This window comes from Pezoporus flaviventris, unplaced genomic scaffold (assembly GCF_033815535.1).
Source record: "Pezoporus flaviventris isolate CSIRO_AGI_PZ_B2104156 unplaced genomic scaffold, CSIRO_AGI_Pfla_v1 ptg000079l, whole genome shotgun sequence".
Lineage (NCBI taxonomy): Eukaryota > Metazoa > Chordata > Aves > Psittaciformes > Psittacidae > Pezoporus > Pezoporus flaviventris.
The window spans coordinates 3,172,845-3,200,764 of record NW_026892627.1 but is presented as its reverse complement, the minus strand read 5'-3'; the positions used below and the strand labels follow the sequence as shown (position 1 = coordinate 3,200,764).

General features: G+C 41.5%; 1 protein-coding gene across 1 annotated transcript in view; it reads left to right on the top strand.

The window, feature by feature from the left end:
* VIPR1 (vasoactive intestinal peptide receptor 1) overlaps positions 1-27,920 on the top strand; it is a 104,138-nt gene that overhangs the window by 44,570 nt on the left and 31,648 nt on the right. The window contains exons 3-5 of the mRNA XM_061474415.1: positions 5,642-5,749; positions 21,536-21,639; positions 26,367-26,467. Of these exons, the coding sequence (XP_061330399.1) occupies positions 5,642-5,749; positions 21,536-21,639; positions 26,367-26,467 (313 nt within the window). The remainder of the gene's footprint in view (positions 1-5,641; positions 5,750-21,535; positions 21,640-26,366; positions 26,468-27,920) is intronic.

The window sequence follows — 27,920 nt, the reverse complement described above, 5'->3', positions numbered from 1 at the left end:
TGGATGAATAAAGAGCCATCAGTGCACCACAAAGAGCACATCAGTGGTGGGGTGGCATCAGGCTTCTGCATGCCCTTGGCAGAATTGTGGTTTTCCTTCAGCTATGTGGTTTCTCAGTCACATCCTGCCTACAGTGCTCGAGTGATAGCAGGCAGCATGACAGGCAAAAAATATTCAGATTAAATGCAAAGCCGTGGAAAGTTGAAAGGGGAGCTCTGAGGGGATGTGTTTGCTTTGGAGCAGACTGTCAGCGTCGATAAAGATAAAAAGGTGATGAGATGGAGCTGGGGGAGAAGAGATGCCCGCAGGATACTTGAATGTGTGAGAGGGGCTGCGAGGAGGGAGGAAGGACAGGGACACAGCAGTGACTACGGGAGGGAAAGGGTTGAATTTTGCAAGGAAGCGTGGGAGGATTAATTTAGTGAAACCTTGGAGTTAAGCTAGCCCTGGTCAACCCAATCTGTCACAGACAAATAAGGTGAAACTCTACTCTGCAAGTCCAGGGCAGGGCAGGATGGGGTAGAATTAAAAGCACAAAAGATACAAGGGAGAAATGAGAGGGAATTGCTTCCATGCTAGAAGCAACTAAATAGGCTAGGACACTTCAGCTTGAAAAAGAGATGCCTGAGGAAGGACATGAAAGAGGATTTTATGTTTTTTTCTCTCCAGGGAAAGGGATATTGTAGTTAGATTATGAATATTTCTGTCTTTGTAAAAGAACCAGGCAATTCCTAATGAAACCAGCAATGAGCAGGTTCAAAGCAAATTCAGGAAGGCTGTAGCTTTTTTCAGTGGACACTTAAACTGTGCAACTCCTTGGCCCAGGAGGTTGTGAATTTTAAAAATTTCCAGAGATTCAGAAGAAAAATGAAACTGAATTTAATTAAAAAAGTTACGGAAGAAAAAGAACCTATCTAAGGTAATTTTTATTATTACATAGAACTTTCAAGATTTAGATGGAAGATTATCCTGATTCAGGAGCTCTCTGCTCATTGGAGTCTGGGGCAGTAGTAGTAACCCAGCACTCATGATGGGTTTTCCTAACCTCTACTGGGATTGAATTCAAGCTGCCTGTCTGGAACCAAGTTAGTAGATTGTTGCAGGGACCATCTTCTGGGATCTGTATTCCCCAGTCAGGCAAAAGCTTAGGGCTCATCTGGGATAAGAAGGTTGCTAATTGGTTGGAATGAGACCAAACCGGGCAAACCACAGGTGAGCACCTAGGCTGCATTTCTGCATGAGCTTGTCAGTGAGAGGACAAATGTCACCCGATAGCTCTTTACAGTCCTAACTCCAGAGAGGCTGGAAACTGCCTGCTGACATCAGTTTGGAGTGAAAATAAGTTTCCATTGCAAGCACACCAGCCAGTACCCTGAGGGATATCTCAGCTTGGCTTAATGAAGCCCTTTGCCTTGCTGTTACCAACCTGTAGGTAGTGAGAGGCGTGCAGAGATCCCAAGATACCTCAGGCATCAAATGGGTATCTTTGCATCTGAACATGGATCGAATGAGCAGAAGTCTTGTGTGTGAATGACCTTCAGAAGAGATCAGGAGTGACACCATTCATCAAGGAAAATTTAGTACAAATAATAAATGTGCTGAAAGCTTTTATATTTTTCTGAATTGGGGGTTTACCTGTGTTAAGAAAGTGCCTGGCACAATCCTACTGCCATTCATTTCTTCCCTCAGCGAAACCTAGTCACATCTTAGAGCCCTGCCAGAGCTCTGGAAGTCATGTTTATTCATGAAGGAAAGTTACTCTCTGCTGCTTCCTAGATAAGCTTTCACCATGTATTTGCTGTAAGTGTAGATATGACACAAATAAATGGGTTTTGCACTCTGGTCTGCCAGTTCAAAAACCGCTGTATACCCAAGCCTCATGACAATTGACCTGTTTCTGTTTATTAACCTTATAAAGCGAGAGGAAATGAGGGCCTGAGCTTTGATCTGCTTTTAGCAGGTACAGTGGAAAAGGTTTCCACTTTCTGCAGCTGTGGTGGAGTTTTCCAACCCACTGCAGCCAGGACTGTGTCAGTGTTCTTCAGCCACTTCTGAGGCAGAACTCCTTAGAGAAAGGCTCTGGAAAGCCCGGCTGAGGCTAACGCAGCCTTTGGCTTGCACTTGGGGCATTTGGCTTGCAAAGAGGGAGCTGCTGGACGTAAAGGTCACAGTTTCTGTGTGTGGCACACAGCCTCCAGCCCATACCTTGTGCAAGACTTCAGAAGACTGCTTTAAGGGGGTGATAGGTGTCTGCTGGTATTTCCACTAATTGTGTGGCTTGCTGGGCAATGATGAGCAGTTTGATCTGCTTATCTGAAGGTTAAGAGGCAGCTTAGAGTCTTGAAGGATTTCCCCCTGCAGCCCTCCAGAAGAAGATATTTGGCTCCAGAGAGCACTTCATGATCTACCAGGCAACAGCAGGACAAAGCTGAGATATGGAAATTGCAGTTAAAATAATTGAAAAGGAAAAGACTCATATATGTGTACATATATATATGTATTTATGATGAGAAAAGTTTAAAGACTGTACCTGATTACTGAGGGATGTGGTAAACGGTACTGTCTTGAAAGTCACATGCTTATTTTCATACTGCTTCTCCATTCGTGATCCTCTCCAAAGCAAAGCACAGCCCTTGGCAGTGTGTATTCCTCAGCTTTCAATAACAAGCAAATGAGCAGAACAGTTCTTTTTATTGAAGTGGAGTTGAAGGGCACATGTATTCATGGCTCATTTGTACCTGCTGCCTTGGGTGAGAACTGTTAAATACCTCTGCATCCTTCCTACAGATACTGAGTGTAAGGAGGGCAACAAAAGGCAATGTTCAGAATGAATTAATGGAAAAGCACTTAGCAATCACTAAACATGATTTGATCAGACAAAACAAATTTTCATCCTTACTACATTTGTGAAGGCCAAGTGATGCCACAGGGAAGAGAGGGATTTCCTTTTTCTGAAGCACACTGCAGCTGTTTCTGCCCTCAAATAGTTTTTTTTAAGTATTGGTCTGTCATGCTGACATGACAGAATACTGCCTGCCAACCCCCTGATCCCAGCAGTTTGCCTGGGTAAGGTCTATCAATTTTGGAGAAAGAAAAACATTTTCTCAAATGATATTTGGTAATGGTTGTGTTCTGGATGGACAGGCACAGACTTTTGCCAGATGTTGTCATGGGATGACTACTGGGCGAGCAGCAAGTGTTAAACTGCAAATGCAAAGCCCCTTGTCGGTATCAGTCTTTGTATTGTTCCAGTTCATTAAACTCAAGTTGCTTATGCAGGCTGTCTCCCAGTCATTGGAGAGAAGATGATATCTCCAAAGAATGATTCATTTTCTTAACTTTAGATATCCATCGTACAGTGAACTACATGAACTGCCAGGCAGAGCTCTAGTTTCTGTTGGCTTCTTTAGATCTGACTTTTAGATGTATAAATTTAGGGATGTAAATCCCACCTTTAAAACCTGGATCCTTCTAGGCAGCTGCACAAATACTGTCAGCCCATATGGTGGGGCAATAAGGAAGAATAGTGTTGGAAGAGCCAGTAGGTATGTGTGAGAGGTCTTTACAGAGGCAACAATGTTTAAACATCCACTTTGTGTGTCTTGCAAGGCCAGTGTTGTGTGTCTTCACTTTATTTTAATTAAAGAGAGCTTTTGTTACAAAAGTAAGCACCTAAAAGCTTTTTTTTCATGCATCACAGGTTGTGGTGAAAAATGCTAACACAAAAACAGATAAAGATCACAAAAATTCTGAAAATGCAGAATTCAGGGCATTTAAAAAGCCATCTGATACTATCACCTTGTATTTTATTTTGCATTATAATTTATTACCTGTCCTGAGGTAATGGGTGCATTATAATTTATTGAGGTTGATGGAGGAAAAGATTGTAGAACATGAAAGATCTTGTCACAAAATCATCTATTTTCCATCGGCAGAATAGCTAATATCTTAATACTTTTGGAGCTGCTGGCTGTTTGGTGGCAGATGACACTTTGGAAACTGAGCTTTGAACCTGATATTAGAAACCTGAATTTTAATGAATTCTACAGAAAAGCATGCACGAGGAAGATACCGCCAGGTATTCTGTTTCTCAGGCTCCGATAAACTCACCTCAGGACTTTGTTTGAAAAGTTCTGTTTGCTCATGAAAGAAGAAAACTAAAACGTGTAAAATAACTTTGAAAGAGAGCTGAGATCTTTTTCAGCTTCAAAGCATTTTCATGTGCTCTCTTTATTGATCTGAGACAGCACACTGTCTCAGTCTGAGCAGACTGGTGATGACACCAGCCTTTTTCTTAGCTGAAGTAGTGAGAAATGATTTAAAGGAGGAATTTCAGATTGGGATATAATTATCAAGAACTGCAGCTTGACAATGGTTTTCATAGTTCCCTTTACTTGCATGTGAAAAGTATTTTCTCAAAGCTTTCTTCTTCATAGTCTAGTTCCTCTTGTTATGCTGTTAACCTTAACAGTAACATGCTAGTCACATTTAGGGAAGTGTTGCAATCTAATCGGGCATGAGAAATATCTGAGAGCAGAGGTGCTATAAAAAAAGTGAGATCTGTTGACAACCTGTCTATCTAACCAAGGCAGCAATTGAAGTGCATGTGCCTGAAGGGGGAAAAAAATTTTTCAAAATTCTAGTAAGAACTCTAAAATATGTAATATGTTGAGGCAAAAACATGACTTGTTTGTTTGTTTGTTTTAATTCAGGTCTACCAGGTCCTTTTGGCTTCAGTTCTAATGTTGTGTTATTCAACAGTGCAGCATGTGTGTGACATCATTAATGTCTGTTGTGAAAGCAGAAATTAAAGGGCAAAATCAGAACAAGATAGTATAATTCTGTAGGAAGGACATGCAATTTTTTTTCTCCCAGAAAGCTTTTATTCTATGCAGAAAATCTTCAGAGATGCTTAATTATAACAAACCCTGAAGTTTTCTCCCTGAAGTTAGCAGCATTGGTTATGTGTTCATTCCTAGGTTGGACAGCTAGGAGCGTACTACCTTGTGCCACCCTTCCATAGAGAGCATCCCCTGACAGCAGCACTGTCCCTCGTCAGCCCACAGGAGTGTTTTGTTCCTTCTTCCTTTTTTAAGGAGAAAAAATGCTTCTGGGGAAGGGATTTGGCTCCTGATCTCTTGACTGTCATCAGCATCCCTTCCCTGCTGAGCACATCCCCTGTGCAATCATCTCATTTCAAGGGGAAGAAAAAGGTAGTGACCCAAGTTTGAAGGAAGGAAAGCACATCTCACATGTTCAGACCAGGTGTTTTAATGCAACAAGGAGAGCTAAGGGCAAGGAAGAGAGATACTTAATTAGGCATTTCTGCCTTTTTCATCTTAAAAAAAGGCACTGTTCTCTATTTACTCTGATTTGCCTAGTTCTTGCACTGATCTACTGTTCTTTCTGTAATATTTTTGGAATATTACAGACAACACCACTGCTGAATTTCATGGATTGGGGTAGATTAACATTATGAGTTTAAAGAAAATATTTCTTGCCTTTCCTTCCAGAAGGTGCCTGCACCAAGATGATAAGCTCCACACACTTTTGCACAGCTGCTCTGGCCCAATTCCTCTGCTCCATCCAGCAGATCCCACTTGTGCTTAGTTCTACCATCTGCTTTTCTCTTTTCCCCCAGGTTGCAGAAGGCAGTGGGACAACATCACATGCTGGCCTGAAGCGGAGGTGGGAGAAGTTGTGGTACGGCCTTGCCCAAAGTACTTCAGATTCCTCACAACTTTTCTTGGTAAGAAAAACCAGACAGCTCATTGCACTGAAGTGGGTTTATGGCTTCACTGCCTGTGGGGCTTCATATCATATCCCAGGGCATACTTCTTGGTATAATCAGAGGGAGAAACAAGCTCTTGGCAGAAGGTAAAGGAGGTTTCCAAGACATACATGAATGCCCAAACCATTAGAGCAACCTCCTTATCCTTCGTGCAGCACCACATATTGCTCTGGATCATACAGATGCAAAAATGGCTCCTGGTGAAATCTAGTAATAAGGATGTTATGCAGTGAAAATTGAATCAACCTGTATAATAGTATGTTTGTTGTACAAAACAAAACAGTTTAGCGCTGTAATTAATTAAGTCACTGACATAAAATAAACAAGCTGAAACTGTACATAATAAAGTATTTTTCTGCTGAAATGACAGATTTGGCCACAGGCCAAGAAATTAACCTGGCAAATACTCGGTGGGGAAGGTTAATGGGGAAAGTAGCTTAACTCACTGTTCGGGATGTTCCGGGAAACCTTAATTTAAAACTCAGGTCTCAAGGGCAGTGCAGCAACAGGGTTCTTTGTCTCCTGGTAGTTCGTAGTCATTATTTACTATTTTTATTATAGCATTCCTGCAGGCCTCCACGGAGAATTAAATGCTTTTGCACTGAAGAGTATGCACCAAGCTGATAAGTCTCCACTTTTACAGCTTTGCAGTCCAAACACGCATGATAGATTATGAATGAGAGAAAGGATACAATACTGTCCCTGTTTAACAGACCACGGCACTCCACTGATTAACCCGCACATGCTGATTACATGACTTGCCCAAGGCCGCGCCAACAGTCTTTGCAGAACCAGACGGGAAATTCAAAATCCTGGAGTCCTATCCTAGTGCTGTAACCTTGCTGTTTCCAAAATTCACCTGCAGTTCATCATTGCAGAGAAAGCAGGCAGAAGCTGCTGTAATATCACATCTTGCAGGATGAGACTCTGAACGTTGGTTGAGCCATGTGGAATAATTGGTGGCTGTTGATGCTTTGTGTCCTCTCTTAGCACATTTGCTCACTGGGTTTTAGAGAGCTGACAGAGTTAGATAAACAGGAAGAAAAAACCTAATTTTTTTTATACTTCATCCCACCAGAGCACAGCAATGAGGAAAGTATTGTATATATTTGATTATACATATATATATATGCACACAAACACATTTGTATTGTATATATGAAAGTGGAATGCCTTTAACTGTGTGGTAGGATGGGCTTATGAGACTGAATAAATTTGCCCACTCAGGGGCAAGTACTACTCTCCGAGATATCCCAGGGCACCACATTCCCTTGCAGAAAGGTGCAGTTCTCCTGTAGTACATGTGTCATTGGGTCTCTCAGATAAGTTAAGGGTATCTCAAAAAAACCCTATGCTTAGGCAAGTGAATGATTCGTATCATGAGAGAAGTCCAGACTTCACTGAGAGCAGTCAGGACATGACTTGGGCTCTCTGTGCATTTAATGTTCCAGGCCAAGAAAGAGCCTTGAAAACAAGCCAACCCATGGCCCTTTCCTGCATACCCATGTTGTAATATGGCTGCTGGCTTTTGCGCTCTTCTTTGAGCAAAGCTTAGCAAATGTCATCTAGCCTTGTAGTTGGCAAGATCAGCAGCCTTCTAGGCAATTTCACACTGCTTTGGATGAATTTCCTCTGGTTAAGTGTATTTTTCTGCATCTGTCATCCAGGGGTTTCAGTCACTTGATAGCTGGCTGGTTGGGTCAGTGATGGCTAGGACATGATTCATCTCATGATAAATGAGCCAATTTTAAGAGATCAGATGAACAGCACCATGGCAATACCTATTTCTTATTTGTCTTACCTTGCTTAGTATGGTAAAGCACAGATTGACTTGCTTTGTCGGAGGGAGTGACTTCAGCTCTCTTAATTATTGCTGTTTCTAATGCAGGTGTGTCTGTATCAGATAGGTGTCTGGGATCCCATTAACATCAACAGTAATCTGGTCAGTGCAGTCAGAGCTGTATGTAGGAACTGGTTTGAGACCATCTTAAAAATCTGAATAGGCACAAGTCCATGGGTCCTGATGAGATCCATCTGCAGGTCCTGAAGGAGCTGGCAAATGAAGTTGCGAAGCTGCTGGCCATCATATTTGAGAAATCATGGCAGTCAGGTGAAGTTCCCGATGACTGGAAAAGGGGAAATATAACCCCCATTTTCAAGAAGGGGAAAATGGATGACCCAGGGAACTACAGACCAGTCAGTCTCACCTCTGTGCCTGGCAAAATCTTGGAGCAGATTCTCCTGGATGGCATGCTAAGGCACATGAAAATCAACATAGGTGCTTGGTGACAGCCAGCATGGCTTCACTAAGGGGAAATCCTGCCTAATTTGGTGGCCTTCTATGATGGGGCTACTGAACTGATGGACAGGGGTAGAGCAGTTGATGTCATCTGCCTGGACTTGTGCAAAGCGTTCGACACTGTCCCGCAAGACATCCTTGTCTCTAAATTGGAGAGACATCAATTTGATGGATGGACCACTCGGTGGATAAAGAACTGGCTGGATGGCCGCACACAGAGTTGTGGTCAATGGCTCAATGTCCGGCTGCAGACCAGTAACGAGTGGCATCCCTCAGGGATTGGTGTTGGCACCTTCTTGTTCAACATCTTTGTCCCTGCCATGGGCAGTGGGATTGAGTGCGCCCTCAGCAAGTTTGCTGATGACATCAGGCTGTGTGGTTTGTTTGATACACTGGAGGGAAGGAATGCCATCCAGAGGGACCTCGACCCGCTTGTGAGGTGGGCTGATGCCACCCTCATGAAGTTTAACCATGCCAAGTGCAAGGTCCTACACCTGGGTGGGAGCAATCGCAGGCACAGCTACAGGTTGGGCAGAGAAGAGATTCAGAGCAGCCCTGCAGAGAAGGACTTGGGGGTGTTGGTTGATGAGAAAATGAGCATGAGCCGGCTTCAGTGTGCGCTTGCAGCCCAGAAAGCCAACCGTATCCTGGGCTGCATCAAAAGGAGTGTGACCAGCAGGTCGAAGGAGGTGATCCTGCCCCTCTACTCTGCTCTTGTGAGACCTCATCTGGAGTATTGTGTGCAGTTCTGGTGTCCTCAACATAAAAAGGAGATGGAACTGTTGGAAGAAGTCCAGAGGAGGGCCACGAGGATGATCAAGGGGACTGGAGCACCTCCTGTATGAAGACAGGCTGAGGAAGTTGGAGCTGTTCAGCCTGGGGAAGAGAAGGCTGTGTGGAGACCTCATCGCAGCCTTCCAGTATCTGAAGGGGGCCTATAGGGATGCTGGAGAGGGACTCTTCATTAGGGACTGTAGTGATAGGACAAGGGGTAACTGGTTAAAACTTAAAACAGGGGAAGTTTAGATTGGCTATAAGGAAGAAATTCTTTCCTGTTAGGGTGGTGAGGCACTGGAATAGGTTGCCCAGGGAGGTTGTGAATGCTCCATCCCTGGTGGTGTTCAAGACCAGTTTGGACCAGGCCTTGGGTGAGATGGTTTAGTGTGAGGTGCCCCTGCCCATGGCAGGGGGGTTGGAACTAGATGATCTTAAGGTCCTTTCCAACCCTAACTATTCTATGATTCTATGATTTGTTGCAAAATTAATGCCGTTAAACTCTGTGGAGCAATTCTTCTTTAGTAGTAGTGAGCAGCATTGAATAACTTCCAAAAAAATCAATCGTCCAGTTAATGTCTTACTCTTTGATCCCTTTGCAGGAACATGAAAGGTTATACCAAGTTGTGAGCAAGAGAAAATCTCTTATATTTATAGCAGGAAAAGGGTGAAATACTGGGAAACAAAGAGTTGAAGTGATTTTCCTGCCAATGAATATGCTCTTCAAATGACTAATATCATTTCTCATGGTAAATAAAGGATAAAATTTCTCGTGGCATTTAGAAACCTTAAAATGCCTAGCATAGTCCTGATGTCATTTGACATTAAATTTTTATGCCATTCACAAATACAGAAGATTTTTATTATTTCATGACATTCGTCAGTACCATATGAAGGAGCTAGATGAAAATATTTTTTGCACCTTTTTTTATTAAAATGCATAACTTGCTATCCCTTGACCAGAGCATTGTGGCTTTCTTTCAAAATATGGAAGGTGATATTCATAAGAGAGATTTATTTCCTGCAATTTCTCCAAAAGCAAGTTGTCCATCTTACGGAAGTTAAATGGTAAAAAAATAACACTGGCAGTTTTTAGGTTTTAACTATGAGATTAATTAAGGGGGCAAGGATGGGAATAACCAAGATCTGAAATCCTACTCAAGGAGGTGAGCTCCTTCTGAGTTTTGGGCTTGCCAAACTCCTTTTTATCTCTAGTGCTCTAAATTTACTTCTGCTTACCTTTCCCATGAGTCATTTTCCTCATGAACACCTTTTGCTTCCCTTTCCTGCTCCATTTCTCTTCCTTCTGTTTAGTGGGCCTACTGACTGCCATTCACTGTGAATACTGGTATATTCTTATTTTTAAACCATCTAGAACAGAGCTGTCTTGTCTGCAGGTGGGTAGTCACCCAGGCATGGCAGCTTAATCTGCATGGAGCTAAGCACACCAATACTTACATGCATTTGCATAGTTCAACTCAAAATCCTTCAGTGTTGGTCAAGTGCATTGAAACCATACCAGTATTGTTACCAAATATTACCACAGCTGCAGCTGTATCTTCTCTCCCCTGCTCCGCAAGTCCCTGATTTCCCCCCTTTCTCCAATATATAATGTCTTCAAACACTTAGGTCTTTTGTTTATCATTTTCACGCCAAATACAAACTCTTTGCTGATGTTAGAAACACGCTGCCAAACACTGGGCATGAATGATACAAGGGACTAGAAGTTGTTTGCACTGATGGATCCCATACAATGAATTTTTACTTCTTCTGGATTACTGGAGAGTGCACAACTTCGCAGGTGTAGCCAAACTGTGACAGTGCTGTCTGGAACAGGCACTGTCATCAGAGCATTTTTATGAGGGTGGGAAGCCATCACAGCATCTAACTGGCATTGCCATCCGGTAGTGGTTCATGCTCTGCCATCCTCCTATTGCATTTAGACATAACCTCCTCCAGCAGGTTGAAATTCTAGAAGAGCTATTGTGACATTTGTGCACATGTAAAAGAAAAGGCACAGTGCAAGGAAGCAGTTGGGAAGCTTCCATGAAAATTATCCTGATATATCATAAATCACAGATGATGACAGTACCACTTTGCTTGCCCACCTGAAGCATTTGTTAAGTTTCCAAATGTCCTCTTGAATAATGGACATCATCATTCCCCAGTCATGCCTTCTACCAGTTGGATCCTTGGACTAGGATTAGTACTTGGAAGGCTCCTGAAATAAACTCAGCCACTGGAGTAGTTTCTCCAAGGCTTCTCCTGTTCCTCCAGAGTGCAAGAGTGTCAGACATGACTTGCTTCATCCTACTGTGGTTTCCAAATACATTGCCACTGCTTTTTAGTCATCCCCTATTGCATGTAAACAACCAACAAACTGAAGGCATGGAAGATAGTTATTCTGGTAAATAAAAGCCCATCATACCAGAAGAGACTAGAAAATTGTAGCTGGCTTAGTGACACTTGCTTGGTTTAGTAACACAGAAGGTGGGTTTCCATTGAAAGAATGAAATCAAGGAGGGAAAAGAGTAGTTTAAGCTAATACTCAACAAAAGCAGAACATGCAAACTGCCATGAATAGAGTCACAGTAGAAACTGGAGGAAGGTTCCAGTGGGGTTTTATGTGGGAAGTAAAGACTAACTTTGGAGATAGTTTTAATGAATTTCTGAAGTGATTAGATGATTTTAAGGATGCAGGGCATCTCCAGGGCTGCTTCTGTGTGTTCTTCTGATGTCCCCACTGTGTTTCATATGCAGTGAGCCAAAGATACAGACAGGGAAAGAGACCAGACCGTGTTACTCACTGACTGCTAGGAGAGTGAAGGATTCTGCACCTGTTCACAGAATATATTTGTGCATTATGATCTTATTAAAGGCAAGCTAAGTCTTTAAATATTGGTCTCACATGAATCTTGAGTTGTTTCAGCAAAATTATGGCCCCTCCTTCCAATGTTGTTGCTAAGAATGCTCTCTGTCTGGCTCAGAATATTTCCTGGCTTCAAGCTGCTGCTCTTTGTCCTGTTTAGCTGTCTGAAATCCTACATGCTGAGAAGCAAATGCTCCAAGTCATATCTGGCTTTGTATATCCATGGAAGCAATGTTTTTACTGGCTACCTGGAGTCTTAGAACAAGCATGAAACTGTCTGTGCTTATTGTTGACAGCTACTATATGCATTCAGAGTTTGATAAGCTGATTTCCATGATGCTCGTTCAGATGGTTTTGTGCAATTCTTCAGGCAAGGATTAGGGTGGTATGAGAGTCATGTAACCAGACTCCCGTGGCTAACATCAACTAGAAAAAATGCTGGTTTATTGTGTGTCACCTCTAAGGTACATATTTGTGCAAACACTGGTTAGGTTTGCAATCTTAAACAAGAATTTGGAAATGACAGGGTTATTTATCAGCATTGATTCATGAAAACGGCAAGCTTTTCCATGGCAGTTGGAATCTAAAAAGTCTAGGCTGCATCAGAAAGGTGATTCAATCTGGTCAAGGGATTTATAAACTTCTGAATTCAGACAAGATCATGTGATGATCAAGATGGGTTTTCTACTGATTTCAGCCTCACTCCTTCCTGTCTACATGGTGCAGGTAATAAGGCTCAGTATCACCTAATGTTAGCTGTATGAAAGCTCAACAGTAAATCTAATCAGATATATGGGTGTTCTCCTGCCTGTTTACCCAGAAAAGCACATCCTGTATGGCCTGGAGGTGTTTCTCTGGGGTTTGAATCAGCCTGTGATTTCCCCACTTTTCACTGGGGGAAGTCTATGGAGTTATTTAGAACAGACACTCAGGACTGCAGCTGAAGGTGGACCAAATCTGCTCATGCACAGACACATAAATAAAATTTCCAGATGCATCAAAATCACTTGCATGTTTAATAATTGCAAGTTGTAAACAAATATTGTCTTCTATCTAAAGAAATTGGAGACAAATTTTTCTGTGGGCTTTAAAACCAAAGTAACTGAAGTTTATGCCAGCATTACATTCAGAATCTGACCCAAAGTTATTAAACAAGCTCTTTCTGCATAAGCAGAGTGCAGAGACTAACCTGAGAAATCATGTGTCTCACTGTGTTAATGTGGATGTTTTAAATCGTAATCCATCATGAAGATTACATCTTTTTTGGTTTTATTCTTTCGTGTCTTCTTACCATTTTAAATTTGCGCATTCGTACTTTTCCATCTGATAGCTTTTTCATTTGAATTTAGAAAGTATCTTTTTGTCTGTGGCACGTTTCGATTCAACAAATACAAACCAAGAGCTTTGTCATTGTCTTTTGTCATTCTCTTTTTTGATATTGTGCCTAAAGTCTTTTTAACTATCATTTGACCCTATGTGCATCTCAGATGTTGTGAGCACTTACACACAAAACGTGGCTTGTATCGTTCCTGGCCTCTGACAGATGTCAGTTTGATGGACAAACTCAGTTTGATGGACAGCAAAGATCTAATTCTGTTGTCTCTCTGGATTTTTTGTGTTGGTTTTTTTTTTTTCTGATTCATTTGAAGAGAGATTTGTAAATTACGCCCTCACTCCACACTTTCACTTTGAAACAGACTAATTAATCCTTTGTAGCATTACCCAAGTTTATTAGGACAGAAGTGAACAAGTCTATGAGGGTGGTGAGGCCCTGGCACAGGTTGCCCAGAGAAGCTGTGGCTGCCCCATCCCTGGCAGTGTTCAAGGCCAGGTTGGACAGGTCTTGGAGCAACCTGGTCTAGTGGAAGGTGCCACTGCCCATGGCAGGGGGTTGAAACTAGATGGTCTTTAAGATCCCTCCCAACCCAAACCATTCTGTGATTCTATGAATTTATGTCATTTACTGTTAACATACACGTGGTTATGTCATTTACTGTTAACATACACGATGGTTCAGGCTGAAGCAATACCCAACTATCACTTCTCCTCACCCCTTTGTGCTCTGGCACACACACAGACAACTCTACACAACTGCACAGAGCAAAGAGAAGAGCTCCCTATGAAATAACATGAGGGTGAGCCCCTCATTGAAGCAAGTGGTTTAAAAGCCCTTTTCAGGTAGCTCCACTGACGCAATTAGGACAGCCCAAAATACAGGGTGCAGTAAGTTTCAGAGAGCTGGAGATGTGGCAGTAATAAATGCAGGCCAAGTGATGTGAAAAAGAACAAATGAAGAAACTGAACGCTGTGTCTATCTTGTGACTTGTTGACACAACGCTAAAGGTTGTACTGTGGCATTAAAGTATAAAATACTGATAATTTAAAATAGCCTGAAGCATTAAGTAGAAATTGTACTAAAAGAATGATACCTTGTGAAATCATGTCTTAGGCAGATAAAGCAAATTTGGAAAATACCTTGTCATGGCTTACCCCACAAGCTTCTCCCAGATCTACTTCATCATCTACTTTAGTCCAAGCTGTAGCTGTCTGAAAGTCTCAGGTATTCCAAGCAGCAATAGAACAGATCAATAATAAAATAATTGGAACTAGAGATGTTCCAGTGACCTCAGCAGCATCTCAAGAAGAGTAAATGATAAGAACTGCTATTGCTTTAATAGCTTCTGCTTGGGGAAAAAAAAACAAATAAAATCAGTCTCTAGCCATGGAATATGATGACAGAGAAGTAGGACAGATTGCCACTCAGAGCAGACCTTCCCCTCTCCTTTAGAAGCTATTACAAAAAAAAGAGCAAGAGAAGTGAGAGAGAGACAAAAGCAAACACGCCTTAGCAATGACTGACCCAGGCTCCCATTAAAAGCCAGTAAGAGGGTTTCTTCCAGTAAGATCAAAGAGCCAAACCTCACCTGTGACACAACTTTCAGACATGTTTCTGAGTCTGAAGTGTGTATTTGAAAAAGATGAGAGGCAAAAAGAAATTAACAAAGAGAAAAATCTTAAGAGCTGGACATAGTCAACAAATTGTTTGGAATGCAGTTATCTCTCTGCCTTTATTCAGTTCACTTGTTCAGTGTTTAACTCCTACCCAGAGATCAAACATCTTCCATAAAGAAAATGTTTTAGGTTTTTATGTTGGTTCCACTAACTTGTCACTTCTCTTCTGCTGTGCCATAAATAAATCATGTCATTCCTCTACCAGGACCTTTACTAGTTGGTATAACCCAATCTGCAAAGTCATTTTGATTCGTATCTCTTCCACATCATTCCATTTATAAATCTGGAAATTGAATTTGAAGTTTTACTTGTGTTTGTTCCTGTATCAAAAAATCTATCCCAATTAATAAATTGTGTGTGAGGTGTTTTGCTGCAGAGCATCTCTCCATTTTTCCTAAGAAACAGTGATGGAAATAAGTAATCACTGTAGAGCAGTGTTCGACTCCTTGTATAGGACTATGAGGAACCTGGAGGCTTGGTGTCAACCTCATGGGCTTTTTGTGTGGGCAGCAGAGGGACCAAGATCAAGGCCAGAAGACCTCGTGGAAGCTGCAGCTGAGGTCTGTCAGGCGATAGTGAGAGGTTCACATCCAAAGGAGGACTAGGCCACTATCGTTGAAACAATGTATGAGTAAAGGTATGGACAGACTACTGTAGCTACAAGTAGAGTTCTTAGATTAATGCTTTTTCATCTGTTAAAAACACTATTTGAAAGGGTGCAAGTCAGAGGTAAATACGGTCATGAACATTGTGGAGAAAGTAGGCGAGGAATGATTGTTTCATGATATGTGAGCGGAGGGGTGCTCAATGAAATTGTTCATCAGCAGGTCTAAAATAAGCATTTGGAGGTATGTTTTCATACAGCATATAAAGAAATCATAGGACTGAAAAGGTATTGGAGGGTACAAATGAAACTCAGAAATATAAAGAGGTATGAGAATTATTAAAAAGAGGTAAGAAAAATTCAGACTATAGGAATAAGATAAACTCAGGGGAACACTAGCTTTTATGCAGCCTCCATTTGAGAGAGATAAGAAGATATTTCTACAGTCACCAGGATATGCAAGATGTAAAGCCATAAAGGAATTTAGCTGCTTAACCTTCCTAGGAAGATTCTACAAATCTTCACCCAATTGGGATAAAAGACCAAAAAAAAGTCCTTCATGTTTCTTGATCAGTATCAGTACTGTCAATTCATTGTTATTTGTTAATCCAACTAAAAAATGGCAAGAGTGATTTGGGATAGGAAGAGGAGAATGCTTCTTTCTTCAAAAGAAATCAAATTAAAACAGGTAGTAAAAACTGAATATCCAAAGCCTGAATTAAAAGCAGGAATACTCTGACATTTCCTTCACGAGTTTACAGGTGTTAGCTTTTCTTTTATTTTACTGGGGCTTTTTTTAATGCTAAAAAGAAACGTGGGGGATTTTAACCAAAACTTGTCTTGGAGTTTAGCCAGTCCTGCTTGTTGTCATTAAGAGGAATTTCCTTCCTTCTGTCATTGCTACCCGGAGCAGGGAGTTTCTGAATCACCCTGCAAGTAAGAAAAAGCTGCCTAGGTTAGATGTGAGCCCTGTACCAGATTTTGGACAGCCACACAAGCTAATCAGAACGAAAAATGAGAGCATTCGGATAATTGATTACAACTATCAATTCTGCTTCCATAATAGGTTTGCCATTAAACTGGATTAGGAAATTAGAGAGGGCTTTGTGAAGCATTTGTTTAAACCAAGAGTGGCTGCTGGGCCAGATGGTGAAGTCCTCTCTGACAGCAGACATGATACTAGAAAGACGGAAAAGTGTATGGAGGAAGTGCAATCTCTCCCCGTGCTTCATGTACATGATCATTAATCACCACGACACATTGCAAGCAGATTGTCAAGGAAAACAGGCAGAGGTAGAGCATGAGGAAGAGATGTGTTTTCTTATAAATATATACATATAATATATCTACAGCAGTTTACATTGGCTTGGATGGCCCATCTTGTCTGCTTAACTTTGCAGTTGGATAGTGTTTAGTGCGCTGCAGACCAGAGAGTGTTGAGCTTAGGAGAGACCCTACTGATTTCACTGGGGCTTGACCCATTTGCACTTCTGTGGTCAGTATATCTGCAAAGAGGCGGAGCTCATGTCTCAGGCAGTACCAAGAAATGCCTTGATTTGATTGAATAGTTGTGGCCCATCACATTACACATTTGCCTTTAAGGCACTGTTGCAGTAAAACTTCACCAGAACTGGTTATTCAGGCCTGTGGCTTCGCCCCTTGCCTTTCAATAGTGCTTTATGTATTGACTGTCATAAACACTGATATAAATGAGCAAAAGGTCTAGCCTTATATTTACACTTGTAATTCCCTTCTGTAAGCAGTGTCTTTTATACCACAGCATTCTTTTGGAAAGCTGACTGCTTTAGTTTCCCTTCCTGGTTCTCTGGCAGTAGCTATGTAAGGCTTTAGCTTATATAAGAATTACCTCTGCAGATTATATTTGCTGCTTGTAAAGAACTAGCTTGTTTGTTTGTTTGTTTCCTCTCTTTCTCATTTCTGCGCTGTTATTTTGCTCCCTTTACACATCCATCCCCTCCTACCTAGCAGGGAGTCATATGAAAAGGTCAACACCTCTTTCCCTTCAAAACTTCTTTTTTAAACTCCTTTGTCCTGATATCTGCAAAGAGACAAGACAGCAGTGAAAGAGCTGTGGGATGCTGAGATCCTTCTAATTGTCTCCCTGCAATGCTTTGCTCAAGATTCAGATAAACAATTGAGTTATTGCACCTTAGCAATTATTGTGCATCTGCAAGCCAGGATATCTCCCAGCATGCATGATTTACACCTTTGGCAGATGTGGCGAGATTTCACTTAATTTACATTACAGTGAAAACAGTTTAGCCTAGTTGCCTTACCTCCTCTTTGCAGCATCAGTAGCAGCGTCTCACAGACAATATCCCATCCTCATGGGACCAAACGCCTCTTGCTTCTGCAGAGATTGTGCACGCCTGAAATGGGAACCAGGGATTTGCTCTGTGCTCCTGACAGCACCCAGAAGAGGACTTGTGTTACACACAAGGCTCCCATTCACAAATGCATGCCTGAAGGAATGAAACCCCCTTGCACTTTCTAACTGCTTTGCATTTTCTAACCATGACCAAACTGAAACACGGGGAGATCCATTTGAACATAAGGAAACGCTTTTCTATTGTGAGCATGACCAAGCACTGGAGCAGGCTGTACAGTCTCTATCCTTGGAGATTTCCAAGGATATCCGAAAGGCATCTGGACATGCTTCTGAGCAGCCAGACCAAGTTGGTTGCTTTAGCAGGGGGGGTTGACCAGATGACCTTCAAAGGTCTCTTCCAACCTCAAACATCCTGTGATTCTATGAAAGCTGTAAGGTGGGTTCTAATAAGACATGTTATGAGATTATTGTTATCGTAAATAAGAGTTGTGGCTTTTTCAGTTGAAACTTTCTGTAGGTTTGTTTTTTTTCTAAATGGGAGGCCTCATCTCACCTGAATGGATTTGGCTTTTAGGAGTAGATCCACCAGCTTAAGTGATCAGAGAAGCTGTAACTTTTCTGATCAAAATTAAATACAAACCTGACAAAAGACAGATTATTTCATGGCTGTTAACTAATACCAACCCCATTAAAGGGACTCTGTTAACACTGGGACTTGAACCTCCTTTATCTACAAAGTAGAGAAGAGCCTGGAGCACAAACGTACTGGCAGTACTGCTTTTCAGTTCTTAGTGCATCATCTCCTCCACTGTGCCTTGCTAATTATGTGTTACAGAGTTATAAACCCTGGTCTCCTTTCTCGTTTATTCTCCAGGGATACAGTTTAGTAAGATTTAGCTTCAGTCTGATTGGAAATGAGAAAGTATTGGAACCGTTATGAACTGTCAAAGGCTGGAGATACCATTTCCAAGTCCAGGAGCCCTGTCTGTTCTGATACTACCACTTAAATTTTGCAGGTTCAGTGTATTTCATTAGTGCATTAGTGCATTGAGAAACAAACACAGGTTAATGGGAGATGGTTCAGGAAAAGAGTATATAAAACTTTTGGTGCTTTTAACACTTTGCCTTCCCATTGACAGAAGATCGGATTTTACTACTTGTCCCAGGAAGACCTACTTACTGGTGGGGAATCTGAGACCCCACCAGTAATCAGATATCCCCACCAGGGAGATCATAAGAACTGGCTGCATGTTCACTGGAGGTCTGTGGCAGAGCTGGGATTTGACCTTGTAACATAAAAATCTCAGTGTAATGCTTCAGTCCAAAGTTTGCTGCCTATAAACCTCGGAGTAAGAATTAAGCTTGTGAGGCCCTTTTCCAAATTTTATGTTAATTTTCAGTATAGAAAGTAAACTGGTAGGTAGTAGTTTTTTGCTCTGAGGGGAGACATCCATCACTTGAGCCATAATTATGGTGTGGTAAAATCTGTGTCTTCTAACCTTGTACTTTTTGCACCTCCCAGACATCTAGTGCCGAATATGAGAGTTATTAGAAAGGTTTGTTGTATCACACCATGTTTGTGAATTTGCTCATCAAAAACTGACATGAGCATCAAAGGGCGGTAGAAAAAAGTCTCTGGGAAGTGATTTTCCCTGAAATCTGGGACATTTTATTACTATTTTTTCATCCCAGTGATGATGTATCGTGATTCCCTCTACCTTAGTTTCCGCATCTGCTAAAGCATTAAAACAACTTTTGAAAGTAGCATTGAGAGCAGTGAGAATTACAAAACAATCAAACAATTGTTGAGGAAGTGCACTCAAAAAGAAGAAATAGGAGAAAATTAAGCTGAAATAAGCACCTCTTAGTACACTGAGAATAAGCAGCAAAGAATCAAAACCACCGTGAAAGCTAAAAGCATCGTCAAACAGAGAGGAGGAGTTTTGAGCAGGAAATAGGAAGCAGAAAAGTTCAGATAATGGAATCCATTGTAATGAAAAAGAAATAACAGAAATTGCATAACAACTCAAAAAAAAAAACCACAAAAAAAAAAAACACCAAGCAAGAAAAAAAAAAAAGAAAAGAAAACGTATTAAACAGTCACATCCTTGATTTGTTTGCACAAGATCTCTTTTGTTTGCACAAGATCTCTTATGATCCTGATAGGAACCCTGGTAAAAAGAAATGCTAACAATGACCATTCAGAGAAAGCCTGGGGAACAACAACTCACCAAACTGTGCTAAAGTTAAGTTCTCTTGGAGCAGCTGTTACAATGAACAAAGGCATCAGAGCATTTGTGGAGTTTCGGTCTGTTGTAAAGACAAATCACAGGGGCAAGTGTAGTGTCAAAGTTTTACTTGTCACAGGTACTGAAGAAGCGAATTAAGCCAGGGGATAGGCTGCTGCTGATTTCAGTGTGAAACAGGTCTATGCTTAGGAAGATGTTCAGATGACTCAATTGTCAGAAATTCCTGGAGGTGATGCTTGAACATTTTCATGACTCATAGCTGCATAATTGATTTGCTCCTGTTTGCAGGAGTTTTATTGTTCTTGTGCAAAGAATCTGATTGTTAGAAATGTTTACAAGCTCTTGAGTTTCACTGATGTAATTCTTCATCTCAGAACCAAGTTTTGACTACTGCTTGTTCATTCTGGCTTATTGTACCAGCTTTCCAGTGGGGAATGGCAGGCAGTTTTGTTCGATAATGACACCGAAGGAATGCCACAGTCAAGTGAGATGCATGAGATAGACAGGATACAGACCAGTGGTCAGAGTGGATGCTGGGGGAATTTGCAATGTGCAATGTGTTGCTTCTTTGTTATTTCTGTCTGACAAATATCAATCTTGGCCTTTTAGACTACAGACCTTTTAGGGTAAGACCTGTCCTGATCAGATTGTTAATTTCTCCTTCTTTTGCTTAAGGTCTGTACAGCCCATAGCCAATGTGGTTTTGAGGTCTAGCTGATACGGGAAGCAGAGATGTCTTAAGGAGTAAGAGATGCTTTGAACTGAACAGTCTTATAATCCCAGATGGACCAGGATGTGCAGAGTACCAGAGAGGAATGTGAACTTCACAGTTTTGACAGTTCTGCCTGAAGGAGAGGGACATCCTTATGTTAATTAAGGTGCTTTTTAGCCAGTTGGAAGCTCTAGGCACTCAACTTGCTTAAGAGTCAAGGAAATCTTCCTGCCTTTGACTATACATGTTAAAACAGGTAATACAGGTTGTAGGTATCTGGGTTTTCTCCCCTCATAGCCAAATTTTGAAGTGTTTGGTTCGGTGCAGAGATTTCCCAGGAATCACATTCAGTCAGGGCTCATCTTGTAGACAAGGTCTGGGTTTTGAGGACTGCATTCATGGTCAGTTCTCAGACCTCTGATCTTTTTTATAAAATGAGCAATTTATCTATCCCTGTCTTGGCTTCTCTCATGTGAAGTGAAATACATAAATAATTCACTGCTCTGTTTAGAGAAAACTTTTCCAGGAACAAAGGCAGTATGACAGTAACATTCTCAGACAATCCAGGTGGAATGCCAGCAACCAAAGGTCCAAGTAAAACTGTCATTGTAGTACCATTAGAAGAGATTTTTTTTTTTTTTTTGGCACCTCAGTATTAAAATGTACTTGTTTTTGAGGTTTGCACTTTACAACCCAATGAGTCCCTCCCATTTATGTGTTCTGTGTAATGTAAACACTTCGTAACAAAGTATGAGAATTTTGTTCTAAGTGTTACAAGAAATGTCCTCGGGCATTTGAATCAACAAAAGGCAGGTATTTGTTGAACAGCAAGCTGGACATTTCTTTTTAAATCATCTTTCTCTCTTTTCTTCCAGGAAACGTGACCAGGAATTGTACAAGCCAGGGCTGGACGGATGTGTACCCTGCACCATATGCCATAGCTTGTGGATATGATTCCAACAGCACTCCAGGGGAAGAGGTTTGTAAACCTGGATGGGTAGACATCAAGATTTGCCAGAGAGTGATATCAGAATCACATGATCTTCCTATGCCAAATTTTTTTTATTCCCACTCTGATTTCTCAAGAAGGAAAGATACTCCTGAGGATCTCTGGAAGCAGAGATCTGGTCAAAGAGATAATCCTCCCATTGATTTCCAGAGTGGTGGCAGGAAATCAACGCCAGAGTTCAGACCAGCATCTTTGTGATACCTACATTTAATTTCAGGTGCTGGATTTTCCATGTTTGAAGCAAAGCCCTCCACATTTATATTTATCCTTAAGTAGATACGGTGATTCCAGTATTTCTAGGCCAATATAAGCCTAAAAAGCGCTAAAGCACACAACTTGCTACACAACTGCTCTGCTGATCTCAGCCAGCTAAAGATGTAGAAAACTGTAGGGAGCACACATATTTTCTTGCAATGTTACTGAATTTTGTAAGGGAATCGTAGCATCATAGAACGGTTTGGACTGGAAGGGATCTTAAAGATCACTTTGTTCCAATCCCTGCCATGGGGAAGGCTTCTCTGAGGTTTCCCAGAGCCTTCTTTTCACCAGGCTGAATATGTCCTTCCTTTCTTTTGTTGTATGACATATGCTAGTGTTTCTGAACGTTTGACATAATCTCAATATGAAATAAATATACGTGGTGGTAGGTCTTTATGTACGGTCACACATTACCAAGGCACTCAAAGAGTTAATGGAGAATCTGAAGAGACCTCAGCTAGCCTTAATAGTGGAAGAATACAGAAAATAGCAAAGGGAAACTTGCACAAAGAATTTCAGGGCTTTACTGAAGAGGGCCTTAGTCTGCCTTAGAGGCCAGCCACCCTTCACATCCTCAAGTGTCCCTTTTCTCAGATCAAGTTGTGTGGCACCACTTGCATGTTACCAAAGCCATTGTTACAGGTCTGCTCTGGAAGGTCCTCCTTCAGGAGCTCTGGGTTTTGTTCCAGCTGCAAAGGGGATTTGGGAATTCCTGGGACATGTTTTGGCAACCCAATGGGTTGCAGCATTGCCAGAGTGCCGCGTTACCAAGAGAACATGTATTATGTTCTTTTAATTCTTTCTTAATTATTTTCTTTTGATTTCCACTGTTTTGTCATGCTGTTTAAGTCTAAATTTGTGTGAAAGGTGGCTGAGGGGGGTGAACAAGCAGTACTAGGCTGTGAAGAATAGATTTTTGTTGTTGTTGAATTGGCTGTCAATTTAGGGAGGAAGAAATAAAGGGGATAGAAAAAAACAGAACAGCAGGCTGTGTGGCACATGAAGTCCAGAACAGAGTGATAACCCTCCATGCTGAAAACTCTTCATGCACTCTTTAACACCTACTGGTTTCAAGTCAGAAACAACAAGAAAAATATGAAAAATAGATAAATCATAGAATCATAGAATAGTTAGGGGAAAGGATCTCAAGATCACCTAGTTCCAACCCCCCTGCCATGGGCAGGGACAACTCACACTAAACCATCTCACCCAAGGCTTCGTCCAACCTGGCCTTGAACACCGCCAGGGATGGAGCATTCACAGCCTCCCTGGGCAACACCTTCCAGTGCCTCACCACCCTAACAGGAAAGAATTTCCTCCTTATATCCAATCTAAACTTCCCCTGTTTAAGTTTTAACCCATTACCCCTTGTCCTATCACTACAGTCTCTAATGAAGAGTCCCTCCCCAGCATCCCTAAAGCCCCTCTTCAACTACTGGAAGGCTGCTATGAGGTCTCCACACAGCCTTCTCTTCTCCAGGCTGAACAGCCCAAACTTTCTCAGCCTCTCTTCATACAGGAGGTGCTCCAGTCCCCTGATCATCCTCGTGGCCCTCCTTTGGATTTGTTCCAACAGTTCCATGTCCTTTTTATGTTGAGGACACCAGAACTGCACACAGTACTCTAGGTGAGGTCTCACAAGAGCGTGCTTTCCAGGCTGCGTGTAGGGATTTTTAGCTGTGAATTCTGGTAGTCCCTAAGAAGGAGATGATGCAGCCATTGAAGTAGCGCCCTTGCAGTCTTTGCAGTGATTCCTTCTCCAACCTGACCTTTAATACCCATGTATTATCAAGTGTTTTGCTGTTTTGCTGTCAGACATGATGCACAGCTTGTGCCTTGTGTGCCTGCATCCAGTCAAAAGGGGGGCACCCCACATGTCCCCATGGGCTCTGTCTGAAGATGGTGAAGAACATAGACATCTCCAGAGGTCAGTTCACCCCAAATTTCTCTCCAGAGGGACTTCTTTGCATTTACCTTATAGAGGGCACCCAGATGACTTTAAGCTACGTGATGTGAACCAAAAACATGTTTGGGTACAGGGCTGCTGGAAGACTTGATATCAATATTTCTTTTCTTTTTCTCTTAAAAATGTAAATGTTTTGCATTCTAGTCTCAGCTGCCAAGCCACAAATGTAGAGATTACTGAACAAGGAACCAAGACAACCAAGGAAGCTAATTCTCAGTTCATCTCAGTTTAACATGTACCCTAACTAATTGTATTAAGCAGGGGCTTTTAGAAGTCAGAGAGAAATTTGCCTAATTTCATTCTGTAAATCAATTTAGGTCCACAGTTTGAACCCAGACATCCTGGTATGCATTTCCTTCACTTCTCTAGATCTCTCTTTTTTCTAGGAAGAATATTTTAGTAACCTGAACTCAAATTCCAGTTCCATTCTTGATCTTGGGTCGAATTCTCTGCTTTAATACCTGTGGAATAGTAAGTGATTGTCATTAGCAAGTACAAATGAAGACTGAGAAGTCAGTATTTGCTGTTTCCAGAGCAGAGGTGACCCCTACATTAAAGCTGAAGGCACAGCCATATCTCTGTACACGGGAAGGTTTGGTCATTGTAAAATATAAATCAGGGAGTTGTTTGTTAAAAAAATACCAAGATCTTTCTGAGCATAACTTGCTTCTGTGGGTAACTCAAAAGAAGCAAAAGGCCTGTCTATACCTGTGTTAACACTGAGAGTTTCCATCTACCAGCCCGCCATCAGCATCTCCTGTGATACCTCTTAATTTCCTTTCCCCCATTCCACTCCTTTCCTAAATACAGTGTGGAACAACCTTTTCTTCAAACTCGGTCCCCTACCACAGGCTCTGTCCTTCTGCTGGCCAGGTCTTTCCTGGAACACTTCTGTGGATCAAGAAGGAAACTAAATAATGGGAAAACGACAAAATCAGCATGAAGTTGATTGATTTTATTGGAAAAGTCTCAGATGCCTTTGGGATCTCAAACTCAAAGATGACTGGAAACAAGACTATATGTAGTTAGCTTTGAGTGGAATCTACAAGACAGTGGGGTAGAAAGGTGGAACCTCCACTGTTCCTTTCTGTAGTGCAAGTCTCTTTATGCAGTGCAGATAAACAAGACATAGGTGTGACCATACCGTTTTGGCTGACTCCATCACCATGGCAGCATCCTGGCATCATATGGGCAAGATCAGGTAGATAAATTGACCTGAAACCCTCACTATGAATTCTGTGTTCAGTAACTGGCCTAAAGCTATTAGTGATGTGGATTCATGGAATGGGGTAGTAAAGACACTGTGCCTTTAACCATCTTTGATACCTGTGGTCTAAGAAGCAACAGAGGTATGACCAGCGTAGCCTTTGCACTCTCTGAAAGCACTGTCTTAACACCCCTCCAAGATGGCTGTGCAAATGCTAGAGGATTACTACTCAGCCTCACTGGTTCTGTAAAGTACCTACTACTTGTCAAGGCCTATGAAAATAGCATATAAAAATGTCAGCCCTCCCTGTTACTAAAGAATATTTCCCCAAGCAAGGTTGGTCTTAGATTTTCTGTTTAAACTCTTTTTGCAGTTCCTTTGTTTGGATTTTTCATAGAAAATAGTGACAAGGAGGGCAGAGGAGGATATATCAAGGCCTGGAAAAATAAGATTTTCCACAAACTGAGCTAGAATCTCATAAAAACTTATCTCATAGAAACTCATAAAAACAAATACTAAGTGATCTTTTGCCCTTTTTTTAAGCTGAAAACTGAAATACATTGATTCAGAGGGTTGCTGGAGAACCTTAGGAGAGCTGGAGTTTCATTGCCTTACTTACACATTTTATTTAGACCAGGATTCCCTGTTGGATTTAAGTCTTGTGGTGCCACATGCTCAGAGATGCCCTCTATGTGCTTTCAAAGAGAAAAGCCATAAACTAATTTCCAACTTAATATATATTTCTGAATTAACATACCTGTGATTTCATTGAGAAAATTTTAAGCTTTTACTTGCGAAAACACAATGTCTAGCTTCCAAAAAAGCAAACCAATTTCCAGACCAGTCCTGTCTTCAAACTTCCTTAACAAGATTGAAGTTCATCATACTCACCACCTCAGAGCTAATGTGTCACTGCACTGTTTGAGTGAACATTGGTCATTCTTGTTCCACAAGTTTATAACCATGTAGCTGTCTCTGCAAGTGTCAAATCAGACTCCTTTCTGCATAAATTTTTCCCTGCATACATTTTAACCTGGTTTTGGAGTGATCCAAGTTCTACTTCAACCAAACTCATTCTTCATATTCATACCAGTGGTATTTGGGTCATGTACTTTATCGGATGTGATTTTAAAGGGTGAAGGAGTTGTAGCAGGGTGATTTCCTTGTCTCACCAAGAAAGCTAATAAAAGCTCAGTGATGGTGTATTTAGGAATACATGTTGGCAGCTCCTTGAAAGACATGTTTTGTTTCTTTCTTTCACATTAGCAAACGGCATTCTATGGCACTGTCAAGACTGGCTACACCATTGGACATACCTTATCGCTCATTGCTCTCACAGCTGCTATGATCATTTTATGTCTCTTCAGGTAAGACTATGAGTGAAAAAGGCATAGGTAAGGGGATGACTCAGAGGACATAGTGGCTCTTTTAACTTACAGGCTGTGAGTAAGACGAATGTAAAGGACTTCTGTTAAATCTCAGTTGGGCAAGGGAGAAAAGTTCCTCAGTCTTTCCGTACCACAGTTATCTGGCATGCTGCTTGTGGCCTTTGTGTGAGTTAAAACCCCAATCCAATTATTATGGGGGGATTCACCTCACTAATGTTATGTGATGGATCTCTGTGTTAGAGGCCATTATCACATAATTGTTACAGTCCACAGAGACCTAGTCAGTATGGTATATATGGCTACTATGGAATGATGCATTCCTACTAAAGTTGGTATTAAAAATGGTGCAGGTGATCACACCCTAAAACTACCTCCCAAAGTCTATTTCAGAAATGTTTCCTGCTACAGCTCTGTGGCAAGACATAGATATCCACAGCCATTCTAGGTATGCTAGAGCCTCTGAGGTGTTCACAAGGGAGGCACTGTAATGCAGCACCTTCAGGAGGACCAGGCCTGTATGGATTGATGGGCAGATACTCTACAGCATATCAAATGGCATTAGATGCCTAGATTGCAGCAAATGAATTAATCCTCAGTCTTTATTTTTTATAATAAATTCAGGCATCTAAATTTGGATGCCTCCAAAGAAGAAGATATATATAAGATAATCTCCTATTATAATGTTGTTTATATATAGGGAGAACAACAAGAAGTAGACCTCCATGAGACAGAAGAAACTTCTAGATGTGATTCCATCTCCTTATGCCACTTTCCAGTGGCTTCCCTGAAATGTGCTATTTGGTTGTCCAATTTATAACAACCTGGTCAGACATCACCCCCAGAGAAAGCTGTAGGAAATAACACATGTTCTAGGGTTATTCTCACACTTACATAAAGATTGGCTTTAACCTTCAGGATATTTGCTTTTCTCAGCACAAGCACTCTCACCACTCCTCCTACAAGGGAAGCATGAATCAGACACATAGGCAAATTGTCTCAACTCAGCAAGGTACAAGGTGCCAGCCGAGCTGGTGAAACTGTTGGGTTCACACTTTCGATTTGTTGGAAACAGCGTAATTTGACTTGCCTTCACCTGCAAGCACAGAGGACTCAGCTCGGTCACATTATCTTGCCATTGTCAGAGATTAACAGCATAAATTTTGTCAATGCACAGTGACTCATTAAGAGGTGGTAATTTGATCATGTTCCTGAGTGAGGTCTGTTAGGGTTCTGATGACTGTACAAATTACCTATTTCCAGAGTATTAGGCCTTTCTCTTAAGCTGATACAAAGTCTCGCTTGAAAAAAAGGCCTACTTGATCAGCATTAGTCTTCAAAATATTAGTGGGCAAGGGACAGAAAAACAGTGGTGGTGTCCTCAATATCATTAATAATGAGTCCTTTGTAAATAAAAATATATTTTGTATTGCTC